This window comes from Typopeltis vanoorti, chromosome 2 (genome assembly GCF_054136105.1).
Source record: "Typopeltis vanoorti isolate ZY-2024b chromosome 2, IOZ_Tvanoo_1.0, whole genome shotgun sequence".
Classification (NCBI taxonomy): Eukaryota; Metazoa; Arthropoda; class Arachnida; order Uropygi; family Thelyphonidae; genus Typopeltis; species Typopeltis vanoorti.
Window position 1 is genome coordinate 120,704,395 of NC_143550.1, and position 22,298 is coordinate 120,726,692.

A 22,298-nucleotide genomic window follows, 5' to 3' on the forward strand; every position below is an offset into this window, starting at 1 on the left:
CATCTTGTACAAATAATCAAGAAACGAAAAACATCATATCTTGGTCACATCATGAGAAACAGCAAATACCAACTTCTACAAACTATTTTGGTAGGAAGAATTGATGGCAAAGGAACTAGAGGAAGAAAAAGAATATCATGGTTTGACAACATCAAGACGTGGACAGGAAAGAGCAGTGCACAACTTCTCAGATTAGCACAAGACCGCAGTTTGTTCGCCAAGATGGTCGCTGACCTTCAATAGAAGATAGCACAATAAGAAGAACAAGAAGTTAGGTCTTTTTTTTTTTGTATGTAAAAATGTGACCTAACTTCTTGTTTCAAACCATATAAAAAATTGGCATCCTTTATCCACTTCACCAAAGATCAACCACTTCCTGTAGACCTACCTGAGGTATACCAGGGCCCTTGCAGTTGTAAACTGTCCTACTTCGCCAAACAGGCAGAACAGCAAATGTCAGGATTTTGGAACATAAAGACTACATCCGGTTTCACCAGTACAGCCACTCTGGATACCCACCAGAATACTTTGGAAGAAAGCCAGGTTAATACACCGCAGCAAGTTTCAATATGAAAGATCGTTCATAGAATCAGCCTCAACTCTAAAAAAACTTTCCAAACCTCAACAAATTTGTGTGCATGAGACTGCTCCAAATTTAGGAAGCTTGCATCACTAGAACATCAGCCCAACAGCCAAGACAACCCAATATAGCCCGCTAATGGGGGGGAGGCACCATTAGGACTCTAGGAACAACAGTAGTTTCTTCTGCCTCATTTTCTTTTTGTAGTGCCTGTGTGTACGTGTCATAGTTATATGTTTCCATTGAAGATGGCAATGTGACATTGCCGAAATACAGGAAGTATTTATTAAAGTTTCTTTTAATTAATATTCCAGTATACAGTGTAAATTCCTTAAATAATTTAATAGTCATCAGTATAGATGGGTAAGAAATCAGAGTGGGCTGCTCTGCGTGCATTGAACAATTGAAGGCATGTTCAATCAATAGATGAGGTGTATGAGACTTTTGTAATTGACAAAAGGAAAGGATGCAGGATGGAATGCAAGCCTGCAATGAAGGAATGTGGTTTTGTTTGTGCAGGTAATGTCAATATTCATGCCAATAGTTTCCACTGCCTCTTTAATGCACGTACCAAAGAGACGAATGGCAGGCTGATGTGTATGATATTGGATCTCCCAAGTAGAGAAAAGAGATCAGTCCATGTAGTATGATCAGGAAGGGACTTTATTTTTAGGGCATTTAAGAGACAAATGTTTTCATCTAATTGATAGAGGAGGTTCATTTGAGACTTTGAACGGGCGATGTGTGAAAAGCACCGGTGGCTATTTGGATACCCTGATGATGGATAGGGTCCAACCACCAGAGTGTGCTCTCCCTTGGAGAACTGTAAACCTGAGATCCATAATCAAGCTTTGAACATACAAACAAGATAACTGCAAAGCCAGGAACGTCGATCAGCACCCCATTCTGTAGAGGATAGAGCGCAGAGGATTCAACTCATTTTTGCATTTGTCTTGAAGATAACGAATGTGTGTAAAGAATGTTAGCTTTCTGTCAAAGATGAATGCGACAGCGCACACTACAGGCATGCCGGGCTGCAGCGCATTGCATTGACCATGCTTGTGACCGCACGTTTCCTAGAATAGATACCTCCATACTTCACTCGCGCTCGGAGATGTCGACAAACGTGGGCGGCTGAGTCAAGGCCAGCACGTGCTGGCCTCAATAGCACAATCCACACACAAAGTAAGGAGCGCCTGATTTTCAAACATGTTTGAACTTGTCGCAGCATTTAAAACCATTCCACGTTCATATTAATTTTGATAATTTTTCACAGAACACTCCTTCACTTTCTGCAGAACATAGTTTGGGAAACTCTGGCCTAGCCTGTAAACTAATAATGAATCGTTATAAAATTTTTATTTTATGCTAATTATTTTAATTAGCTAGTTTTAACTAATTAATAACAGTTAATTTTATACAGTTATGATTTAATACTGCATCTTTACATTTGTTTAATTTCCCTTGACTGCGAATGGTGGCATGTACGGTCTGTAAGTGTGTGCACGTGTAAGTTTTGATAAATCTTAACTGCATAAAATTAACTGTGTATATTTTATGGTAGTAAATGATAAAATAGTTTTTCAAATTGTTGCAAATCTGCAAAAATTTTTCAAATATATTTATTGAAAAAATCCACATATAAATGGAACTGTGTTGTTCAAGGGTCAACTACATTTTCAACATCCCATGTGAGCAGTAGAAAAATGGCAGAGGAGCAGACTGTAAGATCGACTGCAGAATAAGAGTAGGTAGGCATACAGAAGAAGGCATTTACTCTGTAATCCATTAACTTCACCCATTAGGAGTATGGGCACAGTTGCATTATGAGATTACCAAGTTCCATTTCATTTAATTCAGAACCTGGTGGGAAATATACTGAGCATACTGCAATAGGCAAATTGCTACTGCTTGCAGAGCAGTATCAAGCTGGACAAGATAGAAAGGAGTATGACTGCCCAAGGGAATAGTAACTTCACCTTGAGCAGGACCATCATCAGTTCTGTCCTTGTGTACAAGAATGATATTGCTGAAAGTGGGGTCCTTACTGGATTTTAAATAAGTTTCCTGCAGACAGAAACAAAAAGGCTTGTGTCATAGGTGCTTGATATTATGAATATTCTCGCAAAACCCACGACAGTTCCATTGTAAAAATTTTCCCATTGTTTAGGCTTGGCAGATTTGTCTAATTTCCAGGAAGTTGAGGACTTACTGAGAAATATAAAATTTAATCAGAAATTATATTTCTGATTAAATTTTGGTAAGTATGGACAACCAGTGTCCATCTCTTCCTCTGGAAAAATATCCAATACATCAATGGATGCGTTGGGAGAGTCTGGTAGTTTTTCTTTAAATGATAACCTTGCCATAATGTTTTTTGCAAAGTGGGTTCTCATTGAATGGAACCATTTTTGGTGTGCAGTTGATGCGCTCAACAGAGAAACAATCACGAACATAAAATTCAGGTATGGTGAAATTATCAAATGGTGGAATAGACATGAGTTTGAGTAGCTGTTAACATTTTCTTAACTGCTACTTCTCAGCATAAGGGGATCTCAGAACAGGTATGGTAGTGGCTAACTTCCTTTTCTGCATCCTGATATGACATATCTTGTTCTGTTTTTATCTTTTGTATTTCTTTTTCGTCTTTTCAGTTCTGGCATGTAGGGGAGTAAGCTGGATGATCCCCCTGACAGTTTACACATTTAGCTTTCTTTGCAGAGCAAGATTCGTCATCATGCTTTTTTACTATGACACCATGCATAAGTGGAAGAGCCAGGATAGGCAGTTTGGAGCAAGTCCATATTTCTGACATTTGAAGCATCTTAGTGGATTAGGGATGTATTGTCTAACAGGACATTTGAGATACCCTACTTTAACAGATGCTGGAGGCTTAGGAGTATCAAAGGTAAGGATGATGTTTCTAGTTGAAAACAGGTGATCATCCCTACAGATAAGGATGCACCTGATCTTTCAGCTCTGAACATATCTCATCAGGAGCATCTGGGAGATCCCATTCTGAGATCAGACCTCTACAGGAATTAAGTGTTTTATGGGGGTGTAACTATTATTGGTATTCCACCCATTGATGTTGTTCTAGTTTATCATAATGTTGTTGACATGTTTCTATGAGGACATCACCAGAACGTAGTTTCTCAACTGTTCTGGGAGAGCCTGTTAGTCCTTCTAAACCCTTCTGAATGAAGAAGGATGACATTTATGAGACACTATAGTGTCCAGGGTTACCCTGGACACTACATGAGCACAGAGTAAGCCTTGAGTCCTACTTTAACAAATGCTGGAGGCGTATGAGTATCAAAGATGAGGATGATGTTTCTGGTTCCTGTCCACGGACCATGGGGAAGGAGACTTACTGCAGCACACCTGATCCTTGCAGGCAAGTCCACTAACTGAATGATCCTGTACGGGCCTTCCAGGACTACCTATCTTGTTGAAGCAGAGGCCAAAATAGTGAAAGACTACCAAGATTCCACTTTCTGGATGTCCACGGGTGGCACTGCATGGTAAACACAGCAGCAAGGCATTGGATCCCAATGATGGTAGTCTGGAAGATAGGACTGGATAGCAATAAAGACTCAGGAGAAGTAAAGAATAGATAAAGAAAGGCAAAGAAGAAGAGGAAGAATGAAAAGGGAAGTCCCCTCCAGCGAACAGGTGCTCCACATGGAGAGGGGACTGGATGTAATCTTTGTATTTGGCAATTCTGATTGTTGCTGTCCTGCCTGTTTGACCATAACAGGATAGCCTGCAACTACATGGAACCTGGAAGGTCTAGGGACTGTGACTGATTTTTGGGGGAATGAATAAAGAATCCAATTTTTTATATAGTTTGTAAGTGGTTATAAGGTTGTATCTTTTAAGAATTTTTGTTAGTTCTTCAGATGTGCCTTGGATATCTGGAATGGTAATAGATTTGGTGTAGTCTCTATTCTTGGGTGGGGGGGGGAGTGGTTTGGGGGTTTTAGTGTTCTTTGAATTTGGTGGGGATTGTAGCCATTGGCTAAGAAGGAGAAGGTGTTATAAGTGTGTTCAAGTTCAGTGGAAAAACATTATTATCAAAGTAAATTAGTTTTGCTCTGTTGTACAGAGTTTTAATGATCCCTTCCTGTTTGGGGAAAGGGGGGGTGACTGTTGGCACATGTATCTGCCGCTGCATATGGGTTTTCTGTAAACAAAAATAGAACTGGGAAGAGGTTAATGCTTTATTTTCAAAGGTTTCCATGACGTAATTCATTGGGGGGACTCCCCCAATAGCTGTCCCCCTCTATTTGTAGAATTTTCCTTGCCAAATGAAATGGCCTTTCGTTTCTTTTGTGGTGTCCTTTCGAGAAACATTAGTGAACAGAGAGAAGACTTGAAAACAGACTATTATGTCAGTGTGTTGGATTGTTAGGTTTTCTATCCTGGCCTTAAAGTGCACAGCGTTTTAATGTGTGAGAAGGTGTTATCAGTATATTGAGTGAGCACTTTGGCTAGTTGGTATGTGGGTGAATCAATGCCATCAATAGGAAGTAACGATACATTCTTTTGTGGATTTTGGCAGGGAGATAAGTTTGTGTATATAATCATGTTGATCAAGAGCTATAGTGGCATTTCTCTTATCTGTTTTCATGATTATAATTCTTTTGTTATTGTTCATTTCAGGTAGTGCTTCATATTCCTTGCTTAAGAGGTTATTTCTTGGCAGTTTTACTTGTGGTAAGACATTTGTTACATCCAGTTTGATGTTGTTTGCCAAATGAATATATAGAAAGGCTGTGAATTTCTCTCTCTGTTGTAAAAAGTCAGCACATCAGTAAATTTGAATCATATCTTAGGTGTGATGTTATGGCCATGACTGAGTGTGCTTAAGCATAAACAGGTTTATTACAGTTTTTTCCAATGGTTGTTGAAGTAGAACTTTTTTTTAGTGGTTTTTCAAATTTACTGATGTGCTGACTTTTTACTTTTTAAAATTCTTTGATAGCTGAGACACTGGAGATGTCTGAAAGTACCAGAGCCTTTCGTTTCTTTTGTGGTGTCCCAGACACATGGCTATTTTCAGATCAGCACTCAGAATAATGGTAACCTCTTTCAGCACACAAATAGCTTGGTTAGTGTTGGCAAGTAGAATGTACATGGCACCAATCTGTTTATGTAGGAGAGTGAAGCTAGTGCAATTATATATGCTGAGACCCTTTGGTGAATTGAAGTGGTGCTTTAATTTCACACAGTTGGGGACAATGTTATCGTCTCAGCAGCATTTTAGAAAGGCTAATGCCTAAGAAATTGTGGCTAAAAAATTTATTTTAATAAATCATTTTTACATAAGATAGCCATATTATTATTATTAGCCCATGAGCTAATAATACTCCACATAAAAATTATGATTTCTCAAGTATTATGTCTCAAAGTAAAAACAGAGTTATAACAACTAATTAGTTTTTGATCCTTGTTTTTTTATTTCCATGTTTCTCTTCCAGAATGTGTCTTGAATAGCAAAAATGAATTTCTCAAATACATTTGCAGAAATGTTACCTAGAATACTCAGTATGGAAATTTGTCTAATTCTCACATTTGGTTTTATTTCTCCTTTTTATAAATTCATATGGTGAAAACTATTACTCCAATAATCTGGGATGTGAATGTCTCACCATGCCATAAGAATCCTGAAATTCAAACACTATAAAACTTTTATATTGCCATTTTCAGCATTTTAGGTTGAATATCTACTACAACTATCTTTCCACATTTCAGTTCTCTCTCTCACTTATATGTACAAGATATGTTAAAAAAAAAAGATAGAACTTTTGCTATAAAGACTTTATTGCTCATTTTTACAACATTTAAAGCTGTCCCTCTTCAAAGTAGTCCCCTCTACCAGTAACACACCATTCCCAACATTTCCTCCACTGTTGGAATGCTTCCTGGAACACATTTTCTGTGATGGCATGCAGTTCTCTTATCAAATTTTCTTCAATCTTCTCTATGGTTTGGAATCACAGCACGAATTCTCTCGACATGATCATCGTCTGTTAAGGTGGAAGGTTGTCCAGGCCTGGGATCTTCACGGATCAATGTTCTTCCCTTTTTAAAATGCTTAAACCACTCATAGCACTGTGTTCGGCTCATTCACTCCTCTCCATATGCTTGGTTGAGCAATTGAAATGTCTCTGCAAAATTTTAATTTGCAGCAATATTTCACACACGCACACACACATACGTTCTTCAAGCTCTTTCATTGTCACTAATCTGATGAACAGCATATACAAGTGCTCACTTCAGCAGATGTAACTCAATGACTAATATTCATAGCAGAAGGACAAATGGCAGTTTGTTGTCAAAACTTGCCACTAGGTAAGCTCAGTAGCCACAGCACACTCTCTGTGCCAGTTGGCATGCTATTTAAAAAGCTTGGTCTTTTTTTGAATGCACCTCGTACTACCGATTTATATTCTGATGTTTTATTAAAATAAATTTTTTTGCCACATTTCTGGCATCTTTGGGCATTTCAAAACCTTTCACATTTCAGCTTTCTGATGCCTTTTTCTATCTTAAGTATTGATAGGTATTGCTGAATGCATTCCACTTGAATGTTTTCTATAACTGTTCTGTCAGGGCTAATCGCATTTCACAATATTTCAAAATAATTTTTTTAAGTGACCTCTCCAAATCATGAATTACTCCAGACATTTAAAATAACCTTACTCCAGTTTTTATATCATCTTTATAATCTTTGAATCCTTTTGTTATCCTCCTTCCTCCACTTCTAAATTTCTTAATAGCCTCTAAAACATTTTCCATCTTTTATATTCATTCTGAACTCTTCCAATGGTTTAGTTACTTTTGTGAGTAATTTAATTTTCCTACTTTTTCCTCTATATTCTCTAAGAGTATGTGCTGATTTACCAACCAGGAACTTTCTATTCAATGATTCCTTTTGTTATGGTTTTTATCCCCTCCCCTCTTCTTTCCCCCTTTCTCTCTGTCAATTTGAAGACATCCATCACTATCAGCAATAATCTATAATAATTTTCTTGTTTCATGTGTGTTTTTGTATGTGAATTTATGGAACATTGTTGTATTTATGCTTAAATACAACATTAATAATGACTAGTCCATGTTTCTTGCAAAATTATTATTAATAATAATATTAATTAGCTTTCTTTTCATAGAAAAGATTTTTATATGTCTGGAATTCATTTCTACAATGATGTTTTTAAGTCTCCAAAACAGACAGTTTTCCGTTTTTGTTTATGTCAGCTATTCTCTCTAATAATCAAAAAAATTCTTCTACTTCTTTCTTGCTTCTACAAAACCACAGGCACAATAAGATTCATTGTTTATTTCCATTCTGAAGTTTACCCAGATCATTCTGCCTGAAACTGACTTCTATTCAAAAAGTTAAGTTTGATATTTCCTGCTGAATACTATAGCTATTGGAGGATATATCTTGCAAATTTAAAAATAGAAATAAGATTAATTGAATTCAATATAACATAGTTTATTATAAAATGTTATTATTTTATGAAGTTGAGAATGAGAATGCAGGTTTCCTTTTATACAAATTTCTATGTCATGAGCAAGATGTTTGGATATGTATTTTTATCTTTAGCCACTGAAGTCTTGCTCAATATAATCATCACCATCATCAATTTCCTGCCATGTACCCTCAAGGGATGTACAGGATACGATAGTACTACATGAAAAATTTACATTATTAACTTCCTATCTACTTTCCTCCAAATCAGTCTATTACTTGTTAAGACTCCGATATTATCAGATCTTATATTTCTATCGTCAAAGGCACTTTATACTGTATCAATCCACCTATATCTTGGTCTTCTTCTGGGCCGTTTCCCTGCCAACCTGGCAGAGAACACTTGTTTTGCTAATCTTTCCTCACCCATTCTGTTTAAGTGACCATACCACCTGAGATTAGCTCTGCAAACGCATTTCCTGATGCTGACAACGTCTAATTCTTTCCTAATTTCCTCGTTTTTAATATGATAATGCCATTGATGCCATCTGTTCACGCCTATAATTTTTCTCAGAATTCTCATATCTGCAGTCTCTAGTCTTTGGTCAAGTGTTTCACTTCTGACCCAGCTCTCAGATCCATAAGTTAAAATTGGTTTGAACACAGTCTTGTATACAGCTAATTTAGTGTTCCGACTAATTTCTTTCTTATTCCATATGAATTTATTCAATTGACTTCCCACCATACCAGCTTTGCTGATTCTGTTGTCTATTTCTATATTTAGTTTACCATCTTCAGTAAAAATTGTGCCTAAGTAGTTGAAATGTTTTACTTGTTCCACAGGTTCTCCATTCACAACACAGTTGACATTTTCAATGATTCTGCCTATTTTCATTGTCTTTGTCTTTTTATTGCTGACCTTCATACCATATCTATTAAAACAGTTATTCAATTTAGTCAGGGCATCTTGCAGACTTATAGCAGATTTATTTAGAAGTATAACATCGTCGGCATAAAGCAAAGAGCTGAGATTAACATCTCCAATTTTGATATCAGGTTTAATACCACTTTCCTTCATAATATGATTCATATAGATAATAAATAACAGAGGGGATAATGTACATCCTTGTCTCACACCAGATTTAACATTAAAACATCTTCCTGTACTTCCTTCAATCCTAACAGCTGATTTACAACTCAAATAAAGACAAAGTATTGCTTGATATTATATCCCATTGACACCATATAACTAACATATTGAATAGCTTCTCACTTAGCACCTTGTCATACGTCTTTTCCATATCGACAAAACTTAAATACAAATCTTTCTTATTTTCCCATGATTTCTCGACTATTTGTCATAAAGTGAAGATCTGATCCTGACAGCCTCTATTTGGTCAGAATCCAGCTTGTTTTTCACCAAGCTTTTCTTCCGCAGTTCTTTTCAGCTGTTTCACAAATATACTAGCATAAATCTTACCAGGAACACTCAGTAGGGAAATACCTCTGTAATTCTCACATTCAGTTTTATTTCCCTTTTTTATATATGGGTACTATGAGAGCTCTACTCCAATCATCGGGAATTCGTCCCTCTGTCCAGGCTTTCTGAACTATGCAGTGCAGCCACTGTAAGACTTTTATACCACCATACTTCAGCATTTCTGGTCGAATATCATCTACTCCTGCTGCCTTTCCACATTTCAAGCCTTTGATGGCTTTTTCTATTTCAAGTATGGATATGTATTCCTGACTATATGCCTGTCGAGTGTTTTTTTACCACTGTGCTATCACTGTTTCATTTAGCAATTTTTCGAAGTAATTACTCCATACTTCAAGGATATCTTTTCTCCTGTTTTCATGTCACCATTATCATCTCTTAATTCCTTTTACAGCACTCTTTCCTTTTTTTCTGAGCTTCTTCAACAACCTCCAGAATATCTTACCACCTTCTTGATATTTATTTTCCATGTTCTTGCCAAAGTCCTCCCATGACTTTTGTTTAGCTAGTTTTACACAGTGTTTAGCTTTCTTACATTTGTCTCTGTATTCTCTAAGAGCAAAAGCTGTCTTATTTGCCAGGAACTTTTGATATGCTTTCTTCTTTTCCTTCACTGCCTCTTTAACTTCCTGTGTCCACCGTGGAGTTCATTTTTCTATTCTTGCAGACAACCTCACCACATGCCTCTCTGGCAGAATCAATCAATGTTTTTTTCTCCACTGAATCTCCAAGGTTTGGTTCCTGTTCTCAAACTCTTTCATTTTTTTTTTTTCAATAATCTTTGTGTATTTTAGTCTACAGTTCACATCTGAGAGCTGCTCAACTTTTATTCGCTTTAAAACTTTCTTACATGTTATTCTTTTCAATATGAAATTCAATTTTATCCTGCTCAAGTCTAAGTAGTGATCGCTTCCAATTTCAAATCCTCTGTACACCCTGGTGTCCTGCACCAGGGAGAAAAAATCATTATCAACAATAATATAGTCAATGAGACTTTTCTTATTTCTTGCCTTTTCTCTCCATGTGAATTTGTGCACATTTTTATGTTGGAACATGGTGTTAGTAATAACCAGTCCATGTCCTGAGCAGAAATCCAACAGGTATTTGCCATTTTTATTAGCTTTGCTCTTTTCTCCAAATTTTCCCAATATATTTTTGTATGTCTGACAATCATTTCCTACTCTGCTATTTAGATCTGCAATAAGGACGAACTTTTCCTTTTTCATTGTGTCAGATGCTTTCTCTAATGCATTAAAAAATTCCTCCACTTCTACCTTAGTAGAACCTTCTGTGGGAACATAGACACAAATAAGTCTCATTGTCCAGTTCCCCATTCTGATATTTGTCCACATCACTCTACCTGAGACTGCCTGCCATTCAAGAAGATTAGCCTCATATTTAGTGTTGAATACAATGGCTACTCCTTTTCCTTGCTTGTCATTGCCTGAATATAACATTTTGTATTTATTGCTCAGAAAGGTCTCACCGGTTTTTGTCTTTTTTGTTTCAGTCATCCCTATTATATTGATCTGGTACTTATCTAATTCCTCAGCTAGCTCCATTTCTTTGTCATTCAGGCTCCTTATGTTGATAGTACCGATCTTCAACTTTGTTGATACTGAGTTGGGGTGTGTTTTAGGGTTTGTTCCAGTAGCTGACGTTTCGCCATGGTTCCCTGGCAAAAACAACAAGGGCCTTGTTTAACCAGGCGACGGCCCAGCCAACATGAAATTTTGTCATGTTGTACCATCATTTTGTATTTTGGTTTAAGCCAATAAGGATACAATTTGGTCAGTTAAATCCCATTTAGACAACAGATATAGCACATAAAACTTGAAAACAACTTTCACACGCTAAATTACGTAGCAGAAATTCTGCAATATCAATTCGTACTGTGATTGAAAAATTACAGTATCGCTCATCACTACATTACTGCCGCAAGCGTGCAAGTCACTGTGATGGCAGAAACGAAACTACAGCCGAAAGCAATGCCACCTGGGAACAGAAATGTGCAGATTTCTGTAGAAAGCGATCTGAAAATCAGTATCCCCCCCCCCCGAGAAAAAAAAGCAAATCACAGGAAATAATGTCCACATCAAGTTGTTAATGGTGGGAAAACAATATGTCATAAGAATAGGCCTCCAGATGGGACCAACGGAAAATGACGTAAATGGCAGGAAAACGTAAATTGCTGGAACGTAAAAACGGGGGTTTACTGTATGAAGTATAGTGGTAAATTAACAAAGCAGATACAAAGTGGGTAACCACTACTATAGGTTTTGTAGTAGTGGTTACCCACTACTATAAAATCAAAGGAAATAAAGTAAACTTTGTGCATCTAATCTAATGGTTGGTGAGATAGCATTACTAGCCCATCAACCTGTTGCTACATTACTTACTACCCCACCAACTTGGAAGCCACTTTGTTGCTACACACATACTACAGGTACAGAGGCATCTAAATATTTTCTGAAAAACTCTATATTATCCTAAAAAATATTTAGACAAAATATAAGACCTTTTAATTCAAAATTGCATACTATATAAATAAATAACACTTACTCTATCAATCTGCTTCTGTGTCATAAATTTATAAGATGGAGCTGATAATGGATGTTGAACTGGGTGGAAAATTTTTTCCAAATCTTTTCCAGTCACATATTTCAAAAGTTTTTGAACATCACGGTTCTTATATAATTTCTCAATATCTACTTCATTGTGTCTTTCAGATGGTTGGGGAGCTACAATTTAAATTGATATACATTCAATCTTAAACACACCTACACAACTAATTATTCGAAGTGAAAAACATCTTAAAATATTACTAACAAATAAGTTATTCAAATTATAATTTTAAAATAACAGCTTGTCAGTTAAGAAAAATGTGTCATTAGTGAGCATGTACATATAATTTCTTAATATTTATGCTAATGATAGAAATATATCATAGAATTATGTTAATATTCTCAGGTCAATAAAAAAACCCTCATACAACAAAAAACCTTTTTTTCTTCTTCTTTTTAGTGGTTATATTCATATGTGCTTTTTTGGCACAATCAAAAGACTAAACATGCTAAAAAAAATTACAGCAATATTATTATCCATAATCCTCTACACACTCAAGAAATGTACTCTACAGTTAATATCCAAGAGAAAATAATGGCAAAAGAGATCCAGGAACAGCAGAATTGCCAGCTATATTATAACACGTTAGAAGGAGATAACTGTGAAGAAACACTAAATGACAGGAAGCCAAAAAAAACAGTCCAAAGAAGTAATCTAGGTTTTTATTTAATTAATTTGTTTTATTTCTCAATCACTCAAGGAATTGAACAACATAGATCTGAATATAAATTAAATTACACTTTAATAAATATTTCCGATATTTCAACGTCTCGTTGCCATTTTCAAAAGGAACTTACAAAAAGGTACGTGCACACAGGAACTACAACACAGTAAATGAGAATGAAGCTATTGTTCTCCTAAAAGTCCTGATGGCACCCTCTAGCGGGCTAAGTAAGTGTTCTTGGCTGCTGGGCTGAAGATCTGCTGATGTATGCCTCCCAAATTTGGGGAAGTCGCATACAACCAAATTTGTTGAGGTTTGGAGAGTTTTTTAGGGCTGAGGCTGATTCCATAAATAGTCTTTCGAATTTGTATTTGCTACGGTGTACTACTGTAGCTTTCTTCCACCGTATTCTGTGGCATGTATCCAGAGCATGGTCTGCAAGACCAGAATGGCTGTACTGTGAAACCAGATGTAGTCCTTGTGTTCAGAAATTCTAACATTCGCTGTCCTGCCTGTTTAGCCAAAGTAAGACAGTTTACAACTGCAAGGGACCTGGTATACACCAGGTAGGTCTAGGGGAAGTGGTTGGTCTTTGGTGGAGCGGATAAGGAATGCCAATTTTCTGTAAGGCCTGTAACAGGAGGTAAGGTCATGTTTTTTTAAAATTTTGGTAATTTTTTCCGAAGTGCCTCGGATGTAGGGAATAGTGATAGACTTAGAGTAATCTTTGTTGTGGAAGAGGGGGAGGGGGGCTGTGGTTTGTAGGTTTTAATATTTTTTTGGATTTTTTTGGGAGGGTAGCCACTGGCTGAGAAAGTGTTGAGGATGTGATTTAGTTCAGTGTTTAGGGCCATGTTGTTAGAACAGAATAGTTTAGCCCTGTTGTATAGTGTTTTCACCACTCCATATTGTTATGAAGGGGGGGGGGGGGGTGTTGGTGAATGTATCTGCCTGTATGGGTGGGTTTTCTATAAACTGAGAAAACCAAGGTTCCATCAGGCTGGCAGGTGACTAGTGTGTCTAGGAAAGGGAGGCTGTTGTTTTCCTCTTTTTCCAGAGTGAACTTGATTCTGGAGTGTTGGTTATTTAAGTGTGTTAAGAAGGAGAGGAGCGTTTCAGAGCCATGTGGCCAAACAGCGAACACATCATCAACGTAGCAAAGCCATATGGTTGGTTTTTGTGGGGCAGAGGCTAAGGCTTTTTCTTCAAAGGTCTCCATAAAGAAATTGGCCATGGGTGGGGAGAGTGGTGAACCATGGCTGTCCCCTCTATTTGTTTGTAGAATTTTCCCTGCCAAACAAAATAGCCCGAGTTCATTGTGAACTGCAATAGGGCTGAGATATCGGGAGAAAATTTAGCTTGGATTAGCTATAAAGTTTCCTTGAGTGGGACATTTGTGAATAAGGAGGAGACGTCAAAGCTGACCATTATGTCAGTATGTTGGAGTGTAAGGTTTTCTATGCTGGCTTTGAAGTGGGCTGAGTTTTTGTGTGATGGTGTGTTGCCAGTATAATGTGTGAGCTCTTTGACCAAATGTTTAGCTAATTTATATGTGGGGGAATCAATGCATCCACTATGGAACATAATGGCACATTTTCTTTATGTATTTTTGGGAGTTCGTAAATATGGGGGGGGGTATAGAGTTAAACGGCTTTAATCTGTTGGTAACCTCTACAGGCCAAGAAGTGATTTTCTTAAGGAGCCTGTGAAGTTTCTAATTTGTGAATTGGTGGGATTGTATTCGAGGGAGGTAAGTAGCCCGATCTAATAGAAGAGCATTAAGCTTACCTTTGTAGTCCTTTTGGTTAAGTACTACAGTTGCATTTCCCTTATCTCCTTTGGTGATGACTAATTCTTTATTATTACTCATTTCCTGTAGAGCTTTAAATTCCTTGTTGGATATGTTGGTTTTTGATGGTCTTGCTTTGGAGAGGACACAAGCTACATCCAGTCTTACTGTTGGCGATTTGATGTGGAAGGTGGCGGATTCCGCGTTCGATCTGAATCATAATATCCTCACTAGGTATTTTATTTGGAGCAATGGCGAAGTTGTGGCTACGTGAAAGTGCATTGAGTGCTTAAGGGTTATTGAAGAAAGGTTGATTACGGTGTTGGTAGCAAGTTTTGGATTGACGGTAGAATTCTTTTGTAATTTTTCGAATTTTTTCATCTGTCGGCCTCATATTTTTTGAAAAATTACAAAAGAATTCTACCGTCAATCCAAAACTTGCTACCAACACTGTAATCAGCCTTTCTTCAATAACCCTGAAGCACTCAACGCGCTTTCACATGGCTGCAACTTCGCCATTGTTCCTAAAAAAATACCTAGTGAGGATATTATGATCCAGATTGAACGCAGAATCTGCCACCTTCCACATCAAATCGCCAACAGCGTAAGACTGGATGTAGCTTGTGTCCTCTCCAAAGCAAGACCACCAAAAACCAACATATCCAACAAAGTTGTTCAATTCCTTAAGTTATTCAGAAATGCATAACCAACTATAAGCCTGTCTACGAGAATTTTTTTTAGTATTATTCTCAGGCCTACATAGACAGAATCACAGGTCATGTCATGCAAGGCCCTTCTAACCATTGCATGCTTATCATATCCTGCATCATGTTTGTCCACAACACTAAGCAAAAAAAAAAAAAAAAATGTATTCCTTATTCACTTGCTTGCAACATCAAGATGAATTATGCTTTTTTCTAAAATAAGCATGTTACGATAATAGTAAGTATTCCATATCCTTGAGTACAGAAATCATTTTATGAGTAGTGGTTACTAGGTCAAAGAAAGAAAAAAGCTCTAAAGAATACATTCTTTCCAAGATTTGTGCAAACGAAACCACTACATGAGGTGTTAAAAAACAGGGTGCCAGTTATTATCCTTCAAAATAATTATATCTCATGAACTGTGGAATGTTATTTGTCAAAAATGGATGGATATAGAGAATACTTACAACACGGAATTACTCATGAACATTATGTGGATGAAATTCTAGTTTGGACGTGTTACATGAACCTGTTTACAATTGAAGAAATTACAAGGTAGGGATACAAATATCTTTACCCAGAACAATGAGGAAATGACTCAGTTTTCATCAAAATTGAAGGCCCATACAAGCTTTCCTTCTGCTCTTAGAATCGGAAAATCCATGTTTCAGAATACAGAGTGAAGTAATTGTGAGACATCCATGATCTTCTATGGAGCGACCAAATCCATCAACATTCATTCAGTATGACCAAGAAGATCTTTTGGCGATTTTTCAGCATTACACCCAGATAGTTTTTCTTTATGAAATTATAATCGACTTTACTGATTTAATAAAAGCGAACTGGTTACAAAGTAGGATCACTTGTTTTCAGATTTTTAATGCACTGGTAACAATGTTATCTGAGTTAAACATTTTAATAAGAGATCTTGTAATCTGTATTTTTTGACTTTGAAAATAAACAAGTATGCTAGATTTTACTTGCTCTCTTCTGTGTAATGCATGCATTGTAATTAGAGTATTTGTTCATCCAAACTATCAGCACAACTAACCAAACCTTAAATAAATGAAAAAATGTATGTATACATGGAAAAGTTTTTATCTTTGCAATTCGAGGTAACATTAATTTCCCAATGAATAACAACAGCATTTGATTTTGGATAAGAAAAAATTACTCAATCCTCAAGAAATCAAACACTCTGAAATACCTTTATACAGGTGAAGCCAAACTAGAAAAATGGAAATCCTACTCTTCTGCTCACTTCACAAAACTGTCATCTAAATACAAATACACATGGCCATCCCATAAAAAATAGACGATCCGCCAGTGAGGAAAATCCCCCGACAATAAAGGATACAACCCCCCCCCCAAACACACAACTAATAGAACAACTCTTTTTTTTATATCCATCTAATAATGTTTTCATGTGACAGTAAGGGTACTCACTCTTTTGTACAAGGTACAAGTATCTCATCGCTCTCTCTCTAGCTTAGCAACAAAATGCATACTATCTATGTCATGAGATTAAATTTTACATGCTTCTCTTAAGTTAACTTGCCTTGATACTTCATCTGAAAAAAAGGCTACTGCCAGGCTAAAGCCACATGTCTGAATTATGGTATAGTTCTTTGAGTTTACTAAGGGTTTTTCTCTCTCTCTAATCTTTTTTTTTTTTTTTAATGCGTCCCATAAAAGTTTCATCACTTTAGGCAATTGTTTCATTTTAGAACATGATGTATGCAGTTACATGATTTGTTAGTGAATGTGGTTATATTAATGAGCATAATTATTGCTGCTGTTCAGAAGTCGAGCTATACTCCAAATTAAATCTCTCTTGTAGTATGGAATTTTTCCTATAGCAATTTTGCTAAAGCTTCCTAAATATATATGACATGACTGATTACTTTTCATGCTTCTTATTGTTCATTTGAAATCATCAAGGAAATGTCATCTCTGAAACATCCTTATAAAGGTTCATGCTTTGTTTTAGCACTGCAGTGTCCATCCTTTTTTGAATAACATAGCCAGATTACATATCCAAGTGATCAAGACATATGTGAATTAATACAGGATAAGAGACTGTGTCATCCATATTCCAAGATTATTATTATTATTATTTTACTGCATCTCCATGGAGTCTGGAGGCTTATTCGATTAGACAAAAATCAACCATTATACACACAAATCCTCATACTCTCCTTAAATCCATTTACCATCAGGGAACTCGCAACCAATTCTGGCAATCCATTCCACTCATTCACCATTCTCTATGCAAAAAATCTGGTCTACACACACACCTACTAACTACACACAAAACTTCCATGGATGGCCCCAAGTTCTTTATTTATCATATATTCAAAATTTCCACTTATGTCCCCCTCTCCTATGCCTATCAACCAAACTTTGTAACCCACAAACTTTCAACCTATTCTCATAAGGAGTATTCCACAGACCTGCCACCATCTTGGTCGCTCATCTCTAAATCCTCTCAACCACCTACTGGTTCCCAAGAAACCAGGTGACCAAATCTGTGCACACTAGTCAAGACGTGCTGAATCATTGCCTTATAAAGAGGGATAATAACTTCCTTACCTGTATTGTTAGCATGTTTTCAACATCAAAGTAATTTGGTGAGCTATTTTACCAACTTTGGCAATATGTCCTCTGAACTTCAACTCTTTGTCCACTATTATGTTGGTCGATTGGTAAAGCCTCCTACCAATGGCTCAGTTAAGTAAGTTTGAGCGCAGTTAGTAGTTGGAAGGGGAACAATTGTTCGATGCTGTTGGCACACTCTCCCTTGATGAGTCTTTGGACTCCCTGGCGGTGTCAAATAATAATAATTATTATTATCCCCAAGTCCCTAGCCACATCAATTTCCTGTAATCCAATAACCATTAATATGATACACTATGTGCAACCTTTTCAAACCAAAGTGCATAACCTTACATTTCGCAACATTAAATTGGCAATCATTATTCTTTTGCCCACAATGCCAATTTATTTAAATCACCCTGCAGGATATCTATATCACCTTTATCAACTACTGCTCTCCCCAATTTTGCATCATCAGCAAACAACTGAATACCTCCTCTTAAATCTTTCCCTATGGCACTGATATAAAAATTAGATAGTAGACCAAATTTAATTTTTATATCAGTGCCATAGGGAAATTAAATAGTAGTACCAAACCCTGAAGTACTCCACTAGTTACCATCAATCCCCTAGATTCCACTCTACTATATACTACTCTCTGGAGTCGTCTGTCAGCCATCCCTTATCCATGCTACTAGCCTAATATCCATTCCCGTTTGTTCGCTTTCTGGAAGATAAGTTTTATTAAACGAAGACAAAAATAATCCAATCTTGAAATAGCAAAATTATTTATCTTTGTTATGAAGAAAACTTCATGGAGCCATAATTATGATAGCTCTCAGCGGTGAATGTTTCTACCTTTTAAATTTTCATTACAAATCTTGTGTAGGTGGTATTTAAATTTGAAAAAAAAAAAAAAAACCGGAATCAAAATTGAAAATGCTTACACTCATTACTGTGATCATCACTACATTTGGTACAATAAGAAAAGCGTGCAACACGAAAAGCGCTTAAATCACTCAGTTTATTGAAGCGTAAAATACTACGAAAACATGCAACCATGCAAGCTACCATATTGACCATTCATACACCGCCCCCTTGCAAATTATAAACAACATAATACTGTAAATAGTTCCGGCGCGTTGGACACGACCTGTGGCTCCCCATCCCTTTATCGGTAAAATTAGGAATGTTTAGAAAGCGTTTTGCTCACCCATCATAAGGTAATTAGCAGTGTATTTGAGACAGACTTACTGCACAGTGCTGTATTTGGGTATATCGTACACAAGGTTCTTCCTTTTATATTCTGCTTGACAACAGACTATAGACAGACCGTGAATATCCATTAAGATAGTAATAATGTTGTAACTTAATGGCTGTTGGTGTAGCAATGCTACTGTATTAGAGGATTATTATAGAAAAATGTAGTTTTCTGTTGCCTTTCTTGCCCAATAGTACGAGGGTGGTCTGCAAAGTTCTAGGCCTAACAATGAAAACACGAATTTATAATTTCAAAATTATTTTTATTTTTCAAAATAATCTTCCTTGAGCCTGTGTAGCTCAGTGGATGTGGCGTTTGCCAACCACGGCGCTTGGACGCACGAAGGAAGACTTGGTTTCGAGTCTAGTCGGCGACTAGAGGAAATTTTTCTAAGCCTTTTTTCGACCGGTTCCCGAGTTAGTCGATCTCTGGCACGGGCAAGCAGGTTTTTCCTCCCGGAAACTCGGGTTTTTCGTCCTGTAAACTCAAGAAAATCGACGGTAGAACCCACATTATTTCAGGGTTAGGGACCACGAGATGGCGACACATTTGAGCCGTCTCTCTTCACTGAGTACCGCTTAATTAGTGATAGCCTTGGGCCATCTATCTCTGATTGGTACCAGTGGAGATTGAACTGCCCACTCAGTCTCCAAAAGTTACATAGGGGTAAATGGCCTCGCCTACTCCCCGTATAGGAATAAAAAGGCGTTAGCTGAAATAATCTTCCTTACGACTAATACATTGATTCCAGCGATGCTCCAGTGTCATTATCCTGTCCCTATAGTGGTTCTCAGTAAGATCTGCAAAATACCCTTCTACAGCTGCACTCACCCGTTTGATTCGAAGAAAAACGCTGACGCTGAAGCGAGAAAAAGTTTTAGTTTTCGGAAAAATAGAAGTCAGAGGGAGCCATATCTGGTGATGGATGTTCCAACAATTCATAGTGCAGATCCTTTAATTTTCCCATTGCCAAAACACCTTTGTGGGGAAGTGTATCGTCCTGATGAAGGATGATTTTTTTCTTCTGCAAACCGGGTCTTTTCTGAGAATTTTTTTTGTCTAGTCTGGTTAAAAGATCGGAATAATATTCCCTGGTTATTGTTTTACCCTTTTTAAGATAATTAATAAACAAAATGCCTTTAGCATCCCAAAACACCGATGCCATGACCTTTCCTGCTGATGAAACCGACTTTGTCTTCTTTGGCGCTGAACAACCGGCTTCTTTCTACTGTTTTGACTGATGGGATTCTGATATGTAATGGTAAATCCCATCAGTCAAAACAGGGAGGGGGGGGGGGTGGTCAGACTCTAGCTAATGGAGTCTGTCCATCACGAAGAACGTGTGGTGGAATGGGATCGTAGAATGATGCTCACTAGTCGAGTACCTCAGGTTTGGATATTCCTCTTTAATTTCTATATCAATGATATAGGGAAGATTTAAGAGGGGATATTCAGTTGTTTGCTGATAATGCAAAACCGGGGAAGGAATAGTTGATAAAGATGAAGTAGTTATCCTGCAGAATGATTGAAATAAATTGATTTTGTGTGCAAAAGAATAATGATTATCAATTTAATGTTGCAAAATGTAATGTTATGCACTTTGGGTTGAAAAGGTTGCATATAATGTATCGTATTAATGGGATTGGATTGCAGGAAATTGATGTGTTTAGGGACTTAGGGATAATGGTGGACAAAGAGTTGAAGTTCAGAGAACATTTGTAAAAGTTGGTAAAATAGCTCACCGAATTACTTTGATGTCGAAAAACACGCTAACAAGTAAAGGTAAGGAAGTTATCCCACTTTTTAAGTCAATGATTCGGTCACATCTTGACTACTATGCACAGATTTATTCACTTGGGTTTCTTGGGGACTTTAGGGAGTATTCCACGGGTTTGCGGAATACTCCCTACCAGAATAGGTGAACTTTTGTAGGTTTCAAAGTTTAGTCGATAAGAAGAAAGGATGGGGATATCACAGAAACTTTGCCGATATAAAAGAAGTTTTATAAAATTGATTCATGTGAAATATTTCATTATATCACAAATAGTCAGAGAACTGGTGGCAATCCGTGGAGGCTGTGTAAGGAATTATGAAAAGTGTAGTTTGTAGAGGTATGTGCAAACCAGAGTTTGTGAGTGGAAAGCGAGTAGAACGGATTGCCAGAATTTGTTTTGAGTTCCCTGATGGTGAATGGATTTAAAAAGAGGTACAATAGTAATTCTGTGTATGATGATTGTTTTGGGTCTCCGGCGGTGAGCTCCTAAATCCATGCAGATGCCATAAAATCATAATATTAATAACTGACAGTGTTCCTTCCCCAATCGTAATGGTGAAATTCAAGAAGAAACATGCCTCATTAGTCGATGCCCTGGTCATCAAGTACAACATCAGATGTTGGGGAACTTGGGCATCAGGCACGAAGTGGGCTTCTTGACCTAGCTTTCCTTGTTGGGTAACTTGGGCAGAAAGCTGAAAAGCGACTAAAAGAAACCAAACCTAAAATATGGACAGCAGAAGAAAACAAAGAAATTATGAAATGCTTTTACAGATCAACACATGAAAAATGGGGTTTTAAAAGCATATGCATTTAGTTTGGAAGAAAATATCTCCAGACTCTGCAATAAGCAAACAAAGACTTATGAACCGAAAGAATTTCATTTTCTGCAACAAAATATTTAATAAACTTGAGCTGCAAGGGTTATGTAACAAATTAACAGCTCCAGTAACACCAAATCACCAGGAAGAAGCTATATCTAACCTCGAAATTCAACTCAGTGAGTATCAAGCTGACGACATACCTTGGAATGCTTTGACAGGAGTACAGTGTAAAATGAAGTCCAGGATATTGGAACACATGAACTCCAGAAATGACTGCATAAAACTACCAACATTAAAACTTTACATAGATTTAGGCTAAAACAGCTCCTCTCAGATGCAAATGCTGTGATAAAAATCATCACTACCAACAGTATAATCGAAACAAATCAGCTCCTGTACAGCACAGCTTATATCATTACTGAGAAGCTTGGTTTCATATCACAAGAGCAAAAGCTGAGGATGAAGCAATCTGCACCATGGAAAATTCGGTTAGAACGAAAAGTC

The 22,298-nt window shown here is 37.0% G+C and overlaps 1 protein-coding gene across 1 annotated transcript in view; it reads right to left on the reverse strand.

The window, feature by feature from the left end:
• mRpS22 (mitochondrial ribosomal protein S22) overlaps window positions 1-19,038 on the reverse strand; it is a 114,338-nt gene extending 95,300 nt beyond the window's left edge. The window contains exons 1-2 of the mRNA XM_090412860.1: window positions 18,883-19,038; window positions 12,121-12,299 (exon numbers count right to left, since the gene is read on the reverse strand). Of these exons, the coding sequence (XP_090268986.1) occupies window positions 12,121-12,299; window positions 18,883-19,018 (315 nt within the window). The 5' untranslated portion in view covers window positions 19,019-19,038. The remainder of the gene's footprint in view (window positions 1-12,120; window positions 12,300-18,882) is intronic.
• Between the last annotated feature and the right edge of the window lie 3,260 nt (window positions 19,039-22,298).